The sequence below is a fragment of the Rhea pennata genome, chromosome 15 (assembly GCF_028389875.1).
Source record: "Rhea pennata isolate bPtePen1 chromosome 15, bPtePen1.pri, whole genome shotgun sequence".
Lineage (NCBI taxonomy): Eukaryota > Metazoa > Chordata > Aves > Rheiformes > Rheidae > Rhea > Rhea pennata.
Window position 1 is genome coordinate 11,666,154 of NC_084677.1, and position 21,152 is coordinate 11,687,305.

Genomic DNA, 21,152 nt, shown 5'->3' on the forward strand with positions numbered 1-21,152 from the left:
TGTAGAGATTTGGAATCAGTTTTACAGTATTGATAACTACTCTTTTACATAAAAGAGTAGTTACTAATAAAAATTTTACTTTGTAACTACTAGTAACACCTTACTTAGTAACTACTAGTAGTACTAGTTTACTTAGTAACTAGTAGTTACTCAAATTACCAGGTTAAAGAGGAAAACCTTCAACTGCAGACCAGACTGTTTCACTGAAGTCTGCTACCGCTGCGAGTGTCTACTTGCAGCTTTTTACTCCATTAAGAACGGTTGTCCCTTAAGAACCACCCTAAACAGAGCAAATACTTCATTGTTTATTTCCCCTCCCTCAGTCTCGATCAAATATGAGTGAAACAATCCACTCTCTGCCCTGTCCGGCCCGGCCGGCCCCGCTGCAGCGCGCCCGGCCGCTTCGGCGGCGCTTCAGCTGCCCTCCTCCCGCTTGCTGCTCGCTAGCTGGCTTACGCCGCTGGAGCTCTTACGCGACCAAGCACAGCACTGCACAGTTCAGGTCCTTTTACACATTTAGCCTGGAGTTATTCATAAGACAAGAGACAAGATACAAAATACTGGAGCCAAAGGACAAAAGAGAAAAAAAAGCCAGATACAGGAAAAGTGTGCGTTTTCTTTGTCATGTTACTTTATGTAACGTCACATAACTGTTGCCATAGGAACATTATGCAGGGTACACTTATGGTTTGGCTTTACGGTGTTCTCCATGTACCAAAATATTACTTGAAGTAGTTAGTAAGACATTAACCTTGCTCCTTTCTTAGTGTCACACACAGTGGAAAGCTACAGCTGAGCTTTCAACCTTTTTGGAAGCTTTTAACTTCAAAGGAGAAAGACTTCTGCATTCTTGTCTAGGCAGCTGACGTCCCAAGTTTACTTATCTTCTCTGGGTCACACCAACAGCATCTTCTCACCTACGACTGAAAGGAAGAGCTGATTTCTTGATTATCAAACACACTCTGAAAGCTGTCAATTCACATGACATATTGCATGTTAAATAACTCAAGTAAAACTCAAGTAAAATCCATTTTAACTTTGCTGTATTTATATACTATATAAATTTTACATGCTATATATTTACAGTGGGGCAAGTGCTTTTTATCTTTAAAAAAACAAAGATCAAACTTTAGACATCTCTGAACAACACAGCTTGTATAAACCAGACAGATTATTCAGATGAACTGTATTTAATACAGGTTCCCCACTCATCTCCTGATGCAGGACCAGTGAATAATAAGTGCATCACAGTTTGATAGCATTTAATAATAAAAATAAAAATCACAGTACGAATTTGTCTGTAACTAGAAACTTTAGAGGGACAAAACAGACAACTGAGACTAAGTCAAGACAAGTGACACTATATAAAAAAAAAAGTAATAAAAACATATGGGAGAGTATACAAAGAGTCTGAGATACATTCAGAACAGTATATTCTGATCAGTATGTTTCACACTGTTGAAAACCAGACCATTTTCTTCAGATTTTGAATGTAACTAAAAATGTGAAGTAAATTAGTTTCTAGTGTCAGACATCACAGAAAAAAGATGAAGCTCTTGCAAAATTCTAGTTATTTGAGAGCTTGTGAAATTTTAAATAAGTCTTTAAATTAAATATACAGACTGTCAGTTGCAATTTTTATAATTCCGTGGTTTCCTGGTCTCTCTTGCACCAGATGTCTAACTTGGAGTAACATTACATGAATAACACACAATCAACCTGAGTCTGTAATTAAGCAGCATTTGAGATGTTCTATTCCAGGGCATTATTTTCAGTGAGATATTTACATGGTAATTTACAATGTTCAGCAGTTGTAGAAAGTTTCCACCCTTTTGGATTACAAGTATATTTTAAAAAAAGAAAGTCTCAAGTTAAAAACTAAAAAAAAGTTCTTTCATGGTAAAATTCTGTACAGAAATCTGAAGCACCACTTATGATTGGGTTTTGTTTTGATGGGAAATTTACTGTTCTGATAATTTTTATGTTTTGATGGTTAGTATTGTTTTGATGATGTTTATTTGTTGGTTTTGATGGTAAATAAGCTGTTGGCTTTGATGGTAAATAAGCTGTTGGCTTTGATGGTAGGTTTAGTTTGAGTATTGAAGGCTTCCATCAGTAAACTCCGCATCTGAAAAACAAAAGGCAGTTATGTCAGTCCACGTCATGATATTCAACATAAAACTGTCTGGCTCAGTGGCTTCATTTCTAAACAGTGACGACATGAACGTGCGCACAGCTCCATCTGCTCTGTGGCGCGAGAGGAAGGCTTCCAAAACCTTTGCATTAAAGCTGACTGCATTTCAGTAAGACCGGTGCATTGTACAGAAGATTCAGCCAAAGCTACCTGCGTTAATAGCAGATGGTAGGCCTTAGTTAAGTTAAATATGGTTGAAGCTGTGCCTCGAGGTTTAACATGTCAGCCTTCTCGTTTTACTAATGATCTTACGGTCAAGCTGACCAAATCTTATTCACAAAACCAGAAGCCTTTGGTAACTTGCTAGGAAAAACATGCAAGAAAGCAGGAAATTAACTGCTTTACAGCTGTTCCTTTTCGTATCCATTTGGATTTTCCTTAAATCACAAGTTATCACTAGGCAATTTCATCCTTGTTAATTTACTCAAAGTAACATGAGTCCAGGTGAAAAGGCACAACCTTACAATTCCTTCTCAGTTGTTCCTAGTCTGTCTGTAGCTTAGCAGGGAGGTTCAATACTCTCTAAAAACACAGGGCCCAAGCAGCTTTTTTTGAAATTAGATCCCGTCATTCATAAAATCTTATTTAAGAGACACTTTTTTTAAGATTTGCCTTCCACAGGATGAATAAAGCTAATTAACATCCTTAGCTATGATGAAATACTAAACTTCTTATACTTACCAGAATTGCTTTGCACAGCCCCAATTCTATCCTACTTGTGTTGCAAGTGGGGTATTACTGTTGTGAACATCTCGTTCACTTACACAGCCCAGTAATCTCAATGCACCTGACTTGTGTTATTGGATGTAAAACACTTGCCTTCTTCCTACACTTTTGACTGTTTTCGAAAAAAAAAAAAAAACAAGTTTGCCATCTGCTGGTCAGAGAACTTGCTAAAGCCAAAACAGTATTAGACCAGATGCACTTTCTTCTCTGCTGTTCCTGACTTATCATCTAGAACAGAAATACTTAAAATTTAAAATAATCAGGATACTTTCTACAGCTTTATCGTTAAAAATGTCTGTATTTACAACACAAGTATTTGACAGACTTCCTTTCACAAATGCCCTAAAATACAATCATGCTGTTTTTTCAACAACTACACTTCCTCTTTGTCCCAAGCAAACTTTTCAGTGCAAGAATCAATGGTCTGACTGTAGTAATTTACCTCAACATGGAAACCACAAGGAATTTTTGAAAATGAAAATTTATTCCAAGATTAAACTTCTCAAATGTTGAAATGAATTCAGCTGTAATGCAAAAAGATGAAATTCCTGTGTTCTCTATGCTCAGATGAGCTGGAGCATTAATAAGCAGGACTGTCACTGACAGTTAAACTAACTGTTAAATTCTGGGGAGGTATAAAATATAGCAAATCTAAGAATAAAAACTTGCCTTTGGATAGTGAGCTGTCTTCTTCAGGGATTACTTCAGTTATCTATAAGAGGAAAATAGATCGTTGGGGGGGTCTTGTTTGCTTTTAAAAACTGTAGTCTTGCCAATAATTTAGCTGATATTTTACAGAGTAGTGATATTTGCCTGTACAGCATATCTGGATTATATATTTGTATTATATTCAAAAGATATTGAGCTTTTAAAAACTCAACAGCTTTGTTGAATCTGTACATCTCTGTAGCCCTATAAGTAAATCAAATAAAGTTAGAAGACTGAGCAATTTATCTTCTTATTATAAATGTTTATTAAAATATCTGATTAACTGGGACTGTGTCTTCATGTCAGCTAACAGTCATCTAATCTTACTAAGAAGTCATTTTACAGTACACTTCAGAAAAATTCCCTGGGAAAAAGTTGTCAAATTTGATTTTAGATGTTGACTTTATTACAGTGTGTAGTCTTTTTCATTGCCTAATTCTAAAAATAATAAATTTAAACTGTATTATCTATTGAAAGTCCAAGTCAGAACTATGACAAGCAACAGCAGAGTTCAGCATGAGTTCAGTTAAGCACTCAAGCTTTTAATTAGTTCTTCTATACAGAGATGTACCAAATTGATATTTTTTTTATTAAAAACTGTGAAAGAGCTGTTTCATCAGCCCATTTCTCTATATTTTTAAGTCTATACTACCAGAAAAAAGCACAAGTAAATAAAACAGTAGCAGGAATTTAACATACTCTCCAGGTGTTAAATTGCAAAGCGTCCTCTGGAGGGTTAATAACTGCAAATTCAGTGTGCTTAGGAGAAGGCAGATCTATATCTGAAACAAAAATATTTCAGTATTATCACCAACTTACGTTACTCTGAATAAGCAGTCACTACTGTTGCTATGTTATGAAATAGCTGAGCATAGTATTTTAATGAAATAATTTATTCTAGAAGTCTTTTTTTGGAAGATGGTGTTTTAATATAACATTTTTAGTCTGGGAGTTTCGTGTCACCATCTCCCACTGTGACTAAGGAACCTCCTCTCTACCTACAAAATTCATTTTCAAGATAGAGATGCCTAAAATTAACTGGTTAATCAGACCAGTGGCGTCTTGCATCTCTCCTGCTGGTTTCCCACTTACTTAACCAACACATTGAATTAAAACTACTTGCCCTTCAGCCCTTTGCTGTTATATTTCAGACCTTCTTTCCTAGCAGTCATTCAAAAATGGGAAAAAAAAAACAGCCTATCATCTCTTTTTGTATTAATGGAGACTATCTGGAAGGCACGATACACTGTGCAATTTGTATCATACAAGCATTTAAAAACTGTTTGAAGTAATATTCTCTGTTTGAATAAAAAAGAATCCTGTGTACTTCCTGTGGCCCCTTACCTTTCATATACTCGTTGGATGTGACGGAACTGTATTTCTTGCTTTCACCAGCACTGGAAGGCTTCCCTTCCTTGTAGAGTTGTTTACTGTCCTGGTTTCTGTATTGCTCACATAAATAGTCATCTGGAGGACGAGATTCTTCCTTCTTCTCCCGTGTTTTTTTCTGGAAACGAGGATCTAAATATTCCAAGAAGCCTTTCAGTTTCCTGATGTGTTTCTTCTTCTTCTTCTTTTTCTTACGTTTGCGATTGTCATTGTCAAAGTGGAGCACAGAGAAATCCAAATCATAAAGTCTGAAGGAAACATGCAAGTTAATAATAGCAAAACAGATGTGGCACTTGATGCATATATGAAACTTATTTATTTTACCAGAGGTGACGATTTGCAGCATATCAGCTACTCTGTGGTAATTTCTGCACCTCTAGCTTACTTTAGGTGTAGCAAACTTATGCCCTCAGATATTGAAGGACAATAGGTCCTGCTGTGTACACAAATCATTACCCAGGGCTAGATCTGGAATATGTGTGATTGGAAAAAAAAATTGTTGTACGCTAATCAAGAACTGCGTGCAGATGTGATTCTAACTATGTGGTCCAGTTCTAACATTCTAACACAGTTCAGTCACATCTTTCCTATCTTCACGTGATTGACCTAATGACATGATCCCCAGCCAGATTCTGCCATATAAATAACTTAGAAACAATGAAAAAGGGGAAGACATGAGAAACAACCAGAAAAGAATTAGGAAAAAATTGCTGATTATGCCGTAATCCTTGCTTACTTGTAATCCTTCTCTCGATGTTTATCTTTGGACTTCTTTTTCTTCTTGACCTTCTTGTATTTTTTCAATTTTTGATCACCTGAAAGCTCTTTCTCTATTTTTCTGCGTTTCTTTTCTATTTCGCTTTCACTCCCCTCTGCACGAGAGTATCTTCTTTTTCTGTTTCCTTCTTTTTCATCATTCTGGGAGGAGTCCTCAAAATTTGAATGAACTGACATAGGTGGAAGTGTATGTCTTTCACGAGAATATTTTTCGGATTGCTGCTGAGGTACTGAACAATGATGCGACTCTGCTCTGTGACTGCTAAAGTGATGCACATCTTCTTCTCGAGAGAGTGAATTGTGAAGCCATCTGCTTTTGTAATGATAATCCTTATGTGACCTGTTGTTGTAAGCTTGACTTGATTTGTCAAAGTCTTTATCACAATGAGAGAACTTTCTCTCTCTACCATCTCTTGGTGCATGAGAGGAATAGTAATCGTTGTAGTATCTACATTTTTCCCATCTCCGTGGTTCATCCTGATAGTATCTGTCTCTGCTCCAAGTTCGCTCTCCTTTGGAATGGTAATACCTATTCCTGTCCTGTTCTGTTCTCCCTCTGCTTCGGGATCTGTAGCGAGCATATTTTCCTGAGCTTCTGCCATTATCAGGGCTGTTTCTTTCATTATGCGAAGATCTGTACTTGCTTCCATTGCAATACTCCTGCTTATGGCGATTTTGCTTATTTGTTTCCACACTGCGAGGGCACCTCCTCTTGTGAGAATGACCATCTGTTTTGCTTCTGTTTTGCTTCTCCCTCTCTTCAGCATCAGAGTGTTCTCTCTTTCTTCGGTAGTGCTCTTTGTCAGATTTTTTAGAGTCATATATTTTTTTCTTATATTTTTTCCTATGCTTGTATTCTTCACATTTTTTATTATTCAGTCCCTCACTTTCTCGAGAAAATTGACTCTCCAGAACTTTATCCAGCTTTGTAATTGAAGAGTCATTAACAGGCGGTACTTCTATATAGTTATTAGAAATGTCTTTTGTATCTTGGCATTTATCTGTAATATCTAGAGATGCAAGTTTTTTAGAACTACATTCAATGTCAGACTTTATAGAGGAAGTTTGTCCTAATTTCTCTTCAGTCTCAGGAGACCCTTTGATGTACAAAGGATTTTCTTTTGAAATGAGTTCAGATTCTTTAGATCTTCTTGGTTTGTCTTTGTCTGCACTGTCTTCAGACACACACTGCCCAAGGAATTCATCTTCAGCATCCAAGGATCTTTTCCTGACCTTGTGCTGGCCGTTGATATTGGGATGTGCATTATCAGCTTTTGTTACAATACTTTCAGCAACTTCTTCTTTGGTAGAAACGGTTTCAGAATCTGATTGAACAAAAAGATTCTCGACCTCACAGCTAAAGTCAGAAGGAACCTTCCTGGATTCTTCATAGACAAACAGTGCTTCCATCACTACAGTTTCCATAAGAGCATCATTCTCAGAAGATTTTTGAGGTCCAGGGACACTGCACAAAACAAAAATGCATTTGTCACTTTGGCCAAAAAAGTCAATCCACAAGATGAACATTAAGAGTAAACTCCTGTTAAGTAGAGAACTGACAGCTACTGGAAAACTCTGAAAGACATTCCCTTTAGAAATCTATCTTCTAATTATTACACCTTGCTCAGCTCTGAGGTTTTTTTTCTTGCTTCTGAAAATACTGCACTGAAAAACTGCTTGTCTTTCTCCACTTGCTGCTCTGAATCACATCAGTAGCCAAACCCACCATGTTTGCTCTTCCCCAACGTAAAAAACAAAGTGTTTACATAGGTTTCCCTCTCTCTCTCCCAAATGCAGGAAAAGGCAGATGGCAGGAATTTACACTTTACAATTTACATTCATGCATGCATCTCCAGAAGTGAAAAAAGGGGAAAGAGGAATACAGAAAGTATTACAGACAACACAACAAAACTGAAAAACATTCAGTATGGGAACCATGGTTTTCCACGAGGCATCAACGTGTTTTAAATATCAGAATATTATGCACAGCACTAATCACTAGTTCTGTTCATAACACTGTATATGCAGTGTGGAATTCTCTGTATTGATTTAAATCTTTCAATTAAATGGTATTGGTAGAGAGGTAAACTCATGCTAAACTTGAATAAAGCCTTATTTTAATCAAAGCATATTCATTTTACCTTATTTCCTCTGACAAGCTGTTCAACTGGCTGTATGTGAGGGATTCTAAGATTATTTCTTGAGGGACTGGAGGCAAAGCTATAGGCATCTACAATTAAAATGTAGAAGTTAACATATAAAGACAGTATGTGTTGTACAAAACTACTGTTCGCAAAATTTCTACATTAGATGTTAAATAAGATCACTTTGAGTGATATGCATTAGCCACATTTTAAACACAACCCCCCTATCCCCTCAAAATAGACTTTATTAACTATTTTCTCAGCTAAACTTAAGTTGACATGTCCTAATATATCAGCTCAGCTCTGCAAATTCTAATGGGATAATAGCACAGTACATACTATGGCTAAATTTGTGCCATGTATTTTCCTGAGTATTTCACCTGAATTAGGAACATTACAATATTCCTGAATACATCATATATGAGAAATTCTAGATGAAACAAACTCAACTCACTGTTTCAAGCAATCCATTTGTTTTAGAAAAGAAAATCTCTGAAGGTTTAACAGGTTGTACTTGGCAAGTGGAATCATCAAGTTTCAGTCCATTTTCTTTAGATTCATTATCTAAACTAATAGCACCATTTAATGAATCATTTTTTGGCAGCTCATGCTGGGATCTTTCTTCTTCAGCATTCTGACAGGAAGAATGGGAATTCTGCAATGTACGGACTACCTTTCCAATCAAAATTCCATTAGAAGATACTACGTTGCAATTCCTTTTAAATAAGCCCTTCGACTCCTCCTCAGATTTTCCTGAAGATTCTGCACCGTAAGGGACTGTGTTATCAGAGCTGAGTTTAGGATTTCCATTCACTGCTGGCTCGACAAAAATTTCATCAGGAACTTCTTGTTTGGAAACATTAGTAGCAACTGACATTGTAGATGCATTTGAGGTAGACTCTGCTGCAGAAGAATTTGTAATTGTGGATGAAGGAACAGGCTTGCTTAGATCCTCATCCTCCACAGCACTGCTAAGAGAGTCAGGCTGAGACACAGTCTGACGTGCAGGCAATTTATTATGAATACTGATAGTGATCTTCTGTTTTTTTGAGGGATCAGTAATCGAAGGCCTGGTAATTGCCCAGTTTTGAACGCAAGCTGTTGGTGGAGCTGAAGATGGCCTTTTCAGAGTGACACCAATGGTATTGGGATCCTCTTTTAGAGATCCATTTCCATTTAACCGACTTGAATTCTGTATTTAAAAAGAAGAGACTGCAAGATGGGTATATGCAAACACACAGCATGTAAAATTCCAGAACATAAAACTTTCCCACTAAATAATTCTACATTGCTTCAATATCTACATAGAAAAAACACTCCACTTTAACTATATATGCAAGTCCAAAAAGCGTATTTAATTCCGACGTTTGGCTTTCTGCAGATTTGCACCAAATGAGTATCATTTTTAATATTCCATCCAAATAACTTAACACTGATCAAAGCTATTCCCAAATATACATATATTTTTTCCCCATAAACATTCCCTGAAAGCTACAGAACAATTGTTCCAGTGTTTAGAAGCAAGCAATTTGGTTTCACTGTCTCAGCTAAACTGATACTGCTAGAAAAAAAATCTTTTTTTTTTTTTTTTTGTTTTTAAATGATTTAAGCATTATAGGCTCTCCCTAAACTGTCTCAGGCTTTAGGAATTTCTCAGGGCTTTAGGGAGCTGAGTTGAAAGAAAAAAGTAATGAAGTAGCATGGCTGCACAGCTTAGTATTAGCCACTATCTGAATGATTCCAGCTATAGTATGAGGGCTGTAAAGAAAGCTGTAGTGTAGGAACAAAAATAAAACTCAGATGTTTTAAAAGGAAAAAAAAACCCACCAACAACAAACCACTGTCAATTTTAAACTGTTATCCGCCCGCCAAAAATTACCTTAATCATGTGAGGAGGAAGCCGTGGTCCCATAAATCCAGTCTGCTTATTATTAGCCCCCCGCTGACCAAGGAATGAACGGGGGTAAGACGGCGCTGGTAAGTAAAAAGCACGTTCTCCAAGTGTCAAATCATAGCGCCTTGGGAAACAACAGTGATTACAGTTTAGAGGTGTTCTTTTAGCCTACTCTTGCATTAAATCCCATCCTATAATTCTATAGGAGCAGTTTATATGACACAAAAGACTTGTATACAGAAGACTTAACCAATGCTACAAACTGAAAACCAGTTAATGGTCTTACTACAATGTCTGTCCCTTTTAGAGCAGTAAATCACACTTTTCTTCTCTTTTCTAAATTAGCCAGCTACAGATAGAGATACGTAGCAATTTACACAAGTGCAGCAGTTTAAGACCAAGCAATGAAAGATAATAAATGACATGGAGAATTTCAGATCAGGCAGAACTGAATTATGAAAACAGTAATTTTTTTCCTAGCACAGTAAGAAAAACACTTTAGAAGAAGAAAAATACCAGTAACAAGAACGTAAAGGTATTCTAAACACATTTTAATACTTGTTATTACCTGATATAAAAAAGCAAATAAGCTTGCTGACTGAGAACTGTTTTAATGTCACAAAGGACTACAGAGGCATCATTCATCTGGTACCAAAGTCCATTACCAGCCTGCAAATAAAGGCAACAAGATCTTCAGATGAATTGCACGCTTTCTAAATGAAAGCAGATAGACCACTACAGAACAAAGAACACACCAAAACAAATCCAACAAAACAGGTAAGAAAACCTTTTCTCGTAAAAACAGTGGTTACCAGTAACATTTTAATTAAAGTTTGTCTTTGTCAGTACAGCTTTTACCCTGTTTGAGAAGCTGATATTTACCTTTATGTAGCAGAAATAGTGTCCTGCATGACAGTTAACACCGCTATGTACTAGGACTGCATATAAGGCATAGAGCAGTGGTTCTCCAATTGACTGAGACATATAAGCTCGAAGATCCAAATATTCAGGATATTTTACCTCCTAAAGAGAGATCAAGAAGATTCAAAAACTATCTTGAAATACCTTATGAAATAGCCTGAGAAAAACACTTCTAGAAACACAGACTAGAAATATATATATTTACACATATAATACATACTAGAAGTATATATTTTATGGCTCACTAAAAACAGTGATCTGTCTTTCCATAGATAACACTTAGCAATTTAAGTTGCAAAAACTGTTTTCTGCAAAGTCCGCTCTTTCCACTCTTAAAGGAGTAGAGTGTATGCTTACTGGCACACACAAACTTTACTGGTACCACAACACTAAAGATAAGACATAGTTGATGATGATCATGTTCATCATCATCATTTTTCTTAGACATCTACAGTCCATAGTTACTGCTTGTTGACATTAGCAAAATTTAAGCGAGTATTTTGCTTTAGGAAGTCTCCTGTTCCAAGAAGATGAAGAAGCCCTGAGAAGATGAGTTGTACATATACCTTGTTGATCTTTCCACCAGTGAAATTTGCAAATCTTTTCAGGGATATTGTGAGAACATTGGAAGAACGATGTATAGTAAATCTCTTTGATGCAGGAACCATCTTTTTACACCTTTTAAAAAAGAAGCACAGACAGTCGTTTAAAAGTGTCTCTCTTTTCCCCAAAAAAGTCAAACTAGTTTTCATGTCTCACACATGCTTATGCTATTTGAATGATATTTACTTGCATAATATGTTTTTTCTTTTCATAAATCCATACACTGCATTTCAGGTTTGCTAATACAGAGCAGATAGCAGGATATAAGAGGACAGCTCTACAGAACAAAGAATAAAGGATTTAGAACATTATCTTTTGATAGCCAAACAAATGTTTGAAAATGTATCTTTGTTATGCCAACAAGTAAGGCTTGCCAACAACTCATAGTGTAGCAGGAACATGAATCTCTCCTGGAGCACATTATCATGTAACACAAGGTAGCACTTATAGTTATGCAAAAGTGGCTATGTCCATCTCATGGCCTGGATACATTCTTTCAGCCTTCTGCTGGAATACAAATGCGAAAAGCATTGCAAAAATGAAGCCTTAGTGCTCAGGACTAGAAACTGCAAAGCATTTCCAAAATGGGTCATTTATCAATGTCAAAAAAACAATAAAAGCAAACAGTCATTCTACAGGAGGAAGACATTTGACAGTAATAAGTCTTCAGGTACTGAGGTTGCCTGGAAAGAGACTGAACCATCTGAAATCCTTCCAAACTAATAGTTAATTGTAAATCTGTTACATGGTCCACTCAAAGGTAGGATATACAGGATAAGCAGTGAGATTCAACTACTATCACAGAAAAAGACAGACTAATACTGAAATATGTCAGTTCACATCATCAAGAAAAATACTGTTGATAGCTAAAATCAGTGCAAAGAATTAAACAGTCTCCTTTCAGATTCTGATGTCAAAATACAAGGCAAAAAAATCCAAACCCATAGATAATGCCATGAACAACAACAACAAAAAAATAGTGCTTTATAACAGTCTACGAAACTTATAATTAGATACAAAGTTTTGAGAAGGCAATCTTTTCATGGTAGAAAACAGAAGGAAAACGTCAATAAAGTCAATTAGAGAAAAAAATAAACAGGATAGTTTACCGGAAATAGAAAAGATATTGCATACATGCAAGACCTTTCTTTTTAAGCTCACCGAAAAGAAACAGAAACTTGTGGCTTGAAGTATGACTATACTGATCATACCCCACTGATATCATGCAATTCAGATGAGCTGGATGAAGTTCATACAGATCAGCATGTAAGATATCTTAACTCCATATGCTTTCACTGATGGTAGGTTAGGTTTGCAGTGGCTCATTTCAGACAACAGTAGTCCACAGTTTTTACGATTCCGGACCCATGGCAGAAGGCTGTGTAGTGAGCCAGCAGAGGCATTTAAGTGTTAACTATCACTGAGCCCCTTCAGATTCATCTAGACTCAGCATAACTTTGTTGCACAGTGACCACTTCAGGAAGCTGTTACTGCCTCCCACTCCAACTCATCGTCCATAGCTCCCTGCTTCAGCTCACCACTACATATAGGATATGCCTTTAACTTCTGGCCATATGAATATTGCAGTGTGCAGCTTCACATTTTGGAAGATTGACCACTCCCAGTGGAGACAATACTAGAAATAGAATTTTAATGTGACCTAATGTCTGCACTTCTTATCAAATAATTTCGGATATACGAACAAAATGACAAGAATTAACATCTTGGAAACAAATGTATTATTTTCCAAAATCTGGATTATTTCAGTGTATTCATTGTATTAAAAAAAAGCTGCGTCTCATTATTGTGTTTCTAAATTAAATCAAAAGATAACTCATGCACTAAGACATATAATACTTTAAACCAGTATCTAGTATTAAGACGTAATTAATAATAATCTTACTTGCTACATTTATAGCAATTTTCACCATCCAGCTGTTCAGGTTTCACAAATTGTTCTAGAGCCCTGGTGACAGATGAAGCTGCCTGTATGAGTAAGAAAGCAGAGCACTAAGTTACTGGAAATTCAAAATTCCAAACACTTACTAGTAGTTTACAAGAGGACCTTACTAGCTCACACTGCAGAGACCTACTGCGAGCCAGTGAAGACTGTGAAGGAAGCGGAAGCAGAGTACATTGAGCATTTACCTCATTTTAAAATGGTTTTACTTTGATAAAAATAACTTAATTGTGTGATACCACAGACAGTTAGCAAATCTGTCACATGCATTATCACAAATAAAGAGACCATAAACCATCAGTATAACAATTAGATAGATATTGAGGTCATACAAAATAGTGAAACATAACAGCATCATCATGTGCGTAGATATGATAATAATTATTTGACCAACTCAAACCCAACACATACGTGGGGACCATTACATGGCTTCCACAGATAGACAAACTTCAATTCACTTCCCATCCACCACCAAGCTGTTTTGTGTTAATAGCATACATTCTTAAGTAAGTTGAGTTTATATTAGGGAGCTACAGATGCCTTTACAATCTTGAAACACAGTTACAGAACATCTTACCTTTATATCCAAAGTAATATCAAGGAATGCCTCGTAGGTATCCGAAACTGCTTTGCAGTTCAAGCACTTTACTGGAATCAAAATATAAATGCTTAACAACACACAAAGTAGATTAACAGTGCAAATTTAAATTATTAACACATTATTTTAGTTGCACTATAAGCTGTTTTACCACAAACAGACAAAAAGGCATAGATCAATTCTAAGAGTAATAATATTTTTAAAAAGTACCTCTGGATCTTAGAAATCCGCCAAATATTTGATGAATGACTGTGGTAGCTTGAGAAGATCTGTCTAATCTGGAAATAAAATATAATCAGAGCTCAGAAGACTCAAGGCACAGTTAACTCTTCAAAGACTTTTTCTTTTTATGAAAACCACAGTTATAATTTTTTATTTATGATAATAAACAAAGAAGCAAAAAGGGCTAGAAAACATTTAATGATAAATTTGTTTATACTTACTTGGTACTTCCATTCAAACAAGCCTTCTGCATAGCATCAACGGTGTAGCGTAAGAATTCATGTGCGTCTTCCTGACTGCCGAAACGGAAATGTTTTCCTATTCCTAATAAAATAGAAGTTTATGAAATTTATCTCATATAGAAGTGAAAGAAAACTAGAAAACTTGTATTTCTAAAATCTCTCTTACTTAAAATTAAATTATGAAAACTGTTTATATACATTAAATAATCTTGGAAAATTAAAAAATAACTAAAAATAAAACCATCTGAAATGACTTACGTCTAAGGTCGTTGATGACAGGTGTAGGTTTGATGGCATCATTAGAGCAACACAAGACCTGGTTAATGTGAGTTTCCATCGTGCACATCATGCAAAAGCCTTGTTCACGACCTGAAGAGCGAAGGAAGAAAGCATCTCAGTCTAGCAAAACATAAATAGCATTGGAAAACCTTACAAAATAAAATCTTTAGGTTATAGGTACAATCTCCATTCTCTTTTCTTGAAGTGCCAATATTCCAAGATTCTTGCGATGAATAAAACGACATAGGATAAAAATACCCTTTAATTCTCTATTAAGAAGCATTTTCTGATGAGAAATCTAAATGGCTATTGCAAAGTCATTATCTCCAGGCTGACAGGAATTTGAGTTCTACAGATTGCAGAACATTTGAGAACAATATTTGACATTATGATGCAGCATCAAGAAAGAACATGTGTTATTTTCAGCACACTGCTGTCAGGTGAGCTACGTGATACAGAGATAAGAATCCTTTGGGAGAAAAGAAAGGTTAATAATGTATCTACAAGTATTTCTACTCTCCTTTTTTCCAAAGGATCCTTAACTGAAAGATTTTTTCTATACAAAGAGCTTATAATATTAAATGTCTGGGAATACATACTAAAATACTAGACTAGAAAGATTAAAAAGCATACAGGTGCCTTTCTCAAAGTATCCATATATGGTTATAAGAAGAGGCTACTAGGCTTAAATAAATCCAAGCATAAAAATAAAATTTAAAAAACACAAACTCAAGAGTTGAAAAATAAGGAATTTTATTTATAATAAAAATCAGTTTTAATATAGTCCCACAGAAATTTCTATTTGATTCCACATGAGTCTAGCTCTTTTTCTTTTTTTAAAATATTTTAACAGTGAACATACAGTATATCACAGTACTAGTACATTATGGAAACTAGGCTGTGAAGGAACACAGCCGAAATTTTATCATCTTCCTACCAGCAGGAAACCTAAATGTCAAATATTCATTAAATGTATTACTTTCCAATGCACTTTGTTATTCACATGAAGCAAGAAATGATCTTCCTTTGAAGTTTTGGGATGCTGCATTAAATGAATGAAGGCACTACATAAGCTATTCTGAACCCAATGTTAATACAATACTAAAAGCCATCTTCTACAGGTAAAATGGGAAAATTAAGAGTTTCCTTCACAGAGTCACTGCTATTCTTTAACTTCCAGAGCTGTCCAACAGATTTAAAATAAAGTTAAAAAGTACTCACATGACTGAGTGTGTTCAAGAGAAAGCATGTAATTTGCAAGAGGGGGTGTGTAAGTCAAACACTGTAAAGCAGAATTGAGAAAACATGTATTGCCAAGGTTGTAGAGTCCAACTCCAACACTTTGTGTTTGCTGCCAATCCATACAAATCTTCTCAGGTGGAAAAAGAATCCTTTGTGGTGGAGCAATTCCGTCATTAATGACTACAAGAGAAATACATTTTAAAAAAGATTGTTTTATTTTGTTTTAAAAGGAGGTATTTTAAAAGCAGTGTTCCATATCTAAGCACTCAGAAGAACCAGCTGTAATTTATAACACAAAAACATAATAGAGACAGCCTTAACGCTGCCATTCAAATTTGCTGGTCAACATACAGTTTTGCAAAATAGTTTATTCACCTGTTTTAATTTTTCTAATATGCAAGCTACTTGTCTATTTGCAGTAACTTTTGCCATGTTTCTTTCCATCTAGATTCATTAATTTGATTATTAATTTGATTATTGTTTTTCCCTTATTGTAACTTAAGCCACTAGTTATACTTGTAATTACATGGTAATAAGTGTAAGAACAAAGACACAGAAATATGCAAGTAACTTGAACAGATGGTAACCCTGTTAATATCAGATCTTCTTCCAAGCACTGTTATCTTTCATAGATTTGTGATCAACGAAAATCACAAATAGCAACAATAAAACGCCTTTTTCCTCTGTGTAATAGAAAATACCTGGTTAAGTCTGAGTATTATAAAGAAAAAATCCTTATAATGCACAGTAGATTGTAAACATACCAAAATTAACCTTGCAACACTAGTCACTGCAGTTGTCTTATGGGATTCACAAAACTAAAGTCTACTGTTGAGGTCTTTATTCACAAGTGTAGTTCCATTTTATACCAGTCCAACAAGCAAGAATGCAGGATAGGGCTGACCTTTTTTTTGACCTTTTTTTTTTTTTTTTAAAAAAAAAGAAAAAATAGTAAAGAGGCAAGAAGGCTCGATAAAAGATACAGTTACCTAAATCTCTTTGGGCAAAAGGTTTAGATTTTTCAGATGATCGACAATAAATAGCACCTCCAGGTCCTTGGTCCACAGAGACTTGGTTTGGATCTTCTGTAGGTGGTACCCGACCCCAATTTGCGGTGCGTGACTTCATTTTTTTAGTACGGGGTTTCTTTGATTTGCCAGACCGTCTGGATGATGACTTTTTAGATTTTGAAGATTTTGGCTTGTTAACTATGGTCATTGTTCATATCTACAACAGAGAAGAAAGTTCTGGTTGATGTGAGAACGTTAAAAAGCATTCCAGAAAGAAAATACTAGAAATCCTGTGACTTCATCTCAAATAAATAATCTTAAGAACTGAATAGCTGATCTGAATGATTAAAAAGACCTTCCACCACCACCCCCAAAAAACCCTAACAGAAACTAAACACACAGCGTTTTCCACCAAAACTGGAGCAGTTACTTTTAACTTCTGTAGCACTGGAACGGTACAACTCATGGCATTTATTTCACAGGATTTTAATACACAAAAATTTTGAAGTCGTTTCTTACAACACAAAAATACACACGACATTCTCTGAAGGGGATCAATTCTTTATTCATTGACAGTGCTAGTAACAGAACACTCCTAACTTACAGCCATCACTATTCTGTTTTGTATATACAAAGTTACCTGCATTTGGCCGGTGCTTTAATCACTTCCTTTCCAATATTCATTTTCTATCTCACTTTCTACTGCATCAGTTGCAATGGGTTTCTTGTCATTCTATAGTGTGCGTATTTTTTAAATACAACTTTAACATCAGTTTGTGATACTAAGTTTATTTGTGAGGTCTATTCAGCCTGTATCATGAGGTCCCTTCTTCCAGGCCCATAGGAGCAGCAAGCAGCGGCACATTCAAGCCCCGGCTCAGTGAGGTCCTGAAGGAGCAGTTCAGCCCAGCTTTGCACTCCCAGAAATTCCTCCCTACACTCAAGAATTCGGAGGATGGGGTGTCTCAGAGAAATCTTGGGGAAGGAGAGTAACAAAAGGGTTGTAAACTTATTTCTGCCTGAGTTTCTTCTGCCCTTCCAAGAAATATTTGTCTGGATATTTTTGGCAGCAATACTTTCAATATTTTGCACCTACCACACTTAAAACTCTTACTTTATCTGAAAAATTAGACTGAAAAGTATCTCTTTTTCTACTTAGTGCAATTATGCTTTTTTCCCCTCTAAAAAACAAGAGGAATGCAAGTTATAGAAAGCGAACAGTGAAGGTAACCCCTCCTCATCCTCCCCCCAAAAAACACAAACCACCCCCTCAACTCTCAAAGACAAAGACAAAAACTGATTTTAAGTCCTCTTTAACTGATTGATTAGGTTTCAAGAAGCTACCTCTTTGAAGAAGTGTAATTCTAAGAAGTTGAATAATGAAACAATACATTGTCAATTGCTGCAGGTAAATTTTTGATAGATGTTTGTGCACTCTCTGGCTGCAGCACAAAGGGCCTTTTTTCTAACACATTAGCAGGGAGTTTAAAGAATAAGCTACAATTTATTATACTGAAATGACTGAGACAACAAAGCATAAAGTGGTTTCAGATTTATGATGTAATGACTGATAAGACTAAAGAGAGGTTAAACAAAACACAGTAAATTAGAGTACTTATAATCCCACAAATGACAAATTACGTGCCCTTTAATTAGAGCTTTTGTCCTTCAAAATTTCAATTTAAAATGCCTTGAAAATCCATCCTATCCACAGATTATCAAACAGGTCCACTACACTACATAAGAACTTATTTGTTTCACTTCTTGGGTGATTTTTCCTTGTACTTGTTGACAGATTTAAAGTAGTATTTGTAAACAGTTTTCCATTTCTAAGAATACAGAAAACTGAAAAATTCTCTCATTTAACTGAGAATGAGGACATCCTTGTCCAAATGGAAGATTAAGATGACAGTTCTTGGGCTCAGTGAGTTTCAGTAAGATCCAATCTTCAAAATTGCAGCTACCAGCCAAGTGACAGCTCCTTTTTTTAAAGGAAAGGAGAAATGTTTGAAAAACTTTAGGAAAAAAAAATGTATTTGAGGAGGGAAGAAGAAAGAATCAACACTGTAGTGAAGAGGAAAACAGAAGATCATTATCACAAGAAAACTTGAGTGTTGCATTGAACAACAAGGTAAGTCTCAGTAATTTGTAACATTTATTTTTGATAACTGATACATTACCAGGTGACAAGCAATACACAGCAGCAATAAATCAGATCTATTTTAAAATATGTAGATTCTTATCTTAAGATAACTCCTAATTTGGCTACATCATCTCTTTGACAGAAGGGCACAGAACGACAAACACGGAGAGCGGTCCCTGTCCCACTGCTGCTCACATCGCACATCCTGCTCCTGCACCACTTGGAACACAACACCCCGGACACGTGCCCGTGTAAATTTGTTTCCCTACACACTTATCCTTACACACTTTTCCTGATAGAATACTGAAAAGGAAGACAGATTTCAGTAAAGCAGATAAAGCAGTTACTTCCCTCCAGAAGTTTGGAGTTTTGCATCAAGATTATTTAGACTTCATCCGCAGTCTCCTCGCAAGCCACTGTCAGCGTAACGCGGCCCTAACGGCTGGCACTCGGCCCCGGCTCACGTGCAGCACGCCGGGCCGGGAACATCCGACACGCTCTCACAGAACCGAGCGCCCAGGCTGAAGTAACGCAGCGGACAGTGAGCAGGCATCTTATTACAAAACAAACATTTTAAGTAGCGATAGTAAAAATAAAACACACACACACAAAGAAACCAAAGGAGCAGTGGAAAACTACTATGGTACACATATGAAGACTACACACAAGCTTACGTTTCTAAATTACAACAAACTGTAGCTACACACTACAAAGGAACTGTAAGGAAGGGCGGAAAGAAAAAAAGGACAACGGACTAGTTTTAGTTTTGTTCAAAGAAAAAAAAATATCCAGCAATCGCGCCGGGGACACAGAATTAATTATCCCTTTACCCTTAACTGGAGCCAGCTACGCCGAGCCCAGCGCGGCGCGAGGCGCCTGCCGCCCGCGGCCGCCCGCGCCCCCAGCGCGGCTCCGGCTGAGGCGCTGCCGTCGCCGCGCGCCCGGCCGCCGCCTCCATTGTGAGGGCGAAGCGCTCAGGCGGGCGCCCCGCGGCACGGGAGGGCTCTGGCTCGCTTTACGCCTGCTTCGAACGGCGTTTTTGACACGGGAAGATAAAAGGCTGCTTTTATGGGCAGGACGCCAGGCGCCTGCACGCAAGATGTCTGCGCTCGGGAGCAGCGCTCTCGCTAACGGAGCCCAAGGAACGCGCCGCACAACGCCGGCCCCGGCAGGCGGCGGACCGAACGGCCCGGGAAACGGCTGTGGGGGGGCCGCCGCGGCCTCCTCCCCGCCCTCGCACGCCGCCCTGCCCGGCGAACGGCCCCCTGCGGCGGGGCGGCCCCGGGCCGGGGGCAGGCGCGGCGCGCCGCCTCAGCGCCCGCCCTCCCCGCCGCCTTCCCGCGCCTTCGCGGGCGCGGCGCGGCCGGGCCGCGGGCGGCGGCGCCGGGGGGATGGCCCATCCGAGCGGCCGTGGCCATGGCAACCGAGCGGGGAGGGCGGGACGAGCCTCCCCCGTGCCGGCGGGGGGGGGGGGGGGGGGCAGGCGAGCCGGGACCCTCTGCACGCGAGGCGGCGGGCGCTGACGGCAGCCCCCTCCCGCCCCCGGCCGCCGCGCCGCGGCACGCGGGGATCCCGCCCGGTGCCCGCGCCGGCACGAGGAGGCGCGGCGCGACCCCGGCGCCGGACGGAGGCGACGGGCTGAGCGCGGCGGCCCCCCGCCGCGCCGGGAGGGGGCCGGTCCCGCCGGCCCAGGGGGTGGCGGCGGCGGCGGGGCTGGGTCCCTCCGCCGTGTGCTGGGGGCGGCGCCCCGCCCCGCCCGGGGGTCCCACCCCCTCCGGCTGCCCGCCAGCCAGGAGGGCAGCGGCCGAGCGCCCGGCCGGCGCCCCGGCGGGGTGGGCTGGGCTGGGCTGCGCTGGGCTGAGCCGGCTGCTCCCGCCGGCCGCTTTCCCTTCCCTTTCCCGGGCCGGCCCCTCCCCCCCGGCCCATTGATTTCCAGGCAGGGAGACGCACGCGGTGCTGCCGGGTTGTGCCAGGCCGCCGCCAGGCCCGACTCTCTCCCCCGGCCCCATTACCTGGCTCGGCCCCGCTTGACTCGGCGCTGCCGGGTCCCCCTCGCCGCAGCCCCCGCCTCAGCCCGGCCCGCTCCGCCTCCTGTTACAG

General features: G+C 38.8%; 1 protein-coding gene across 1 annotated transcript; it reads right to left on the reverse strand.

Moving 5' to 3' along the window:
* Positions 1-605: 605 nt before the first annotated feature.
* Positions 606-21,146, reverse strand: USP42 (ubiquitin specific peptidase 42). Its single transcript, XM_062587904.1, has 17 exons — positions 21,065-21,146; positions 16,889-17,126; positions 15,879-16,079; positions 14,637-14,747; positions 14,358-14,460; positions 14,125-14,192; positions 13,894-13,964; positions 13,260-13,342; positions 11,320-11,431; positions 10,715-10,855; positions 10,401-10,501; positions 9,818-9,956; positions 8,393-9,130; positions 7,936-8,024; positions 5,754-7,259; positions 4,973-5,265; positions 606-2,128 (listed from the first exon to the last, which is right to left on the reverse strand). The coding sequence occupies exons 2-17, from the start codon at positions 17,115-17,117 to the stop codon at positions 2,088-2,090; spliced, it is 4,026 nt and encodes a 1,341-aa protein (XP_062443888.1). The 5' UTR covers positions 17,118-17,126; positions 21,065-21,146; the 3' UTR covers positions 606-2,087.
* Between the last annotated feature and the right edge of the window lie 6 nt (positions 21,147-21,152).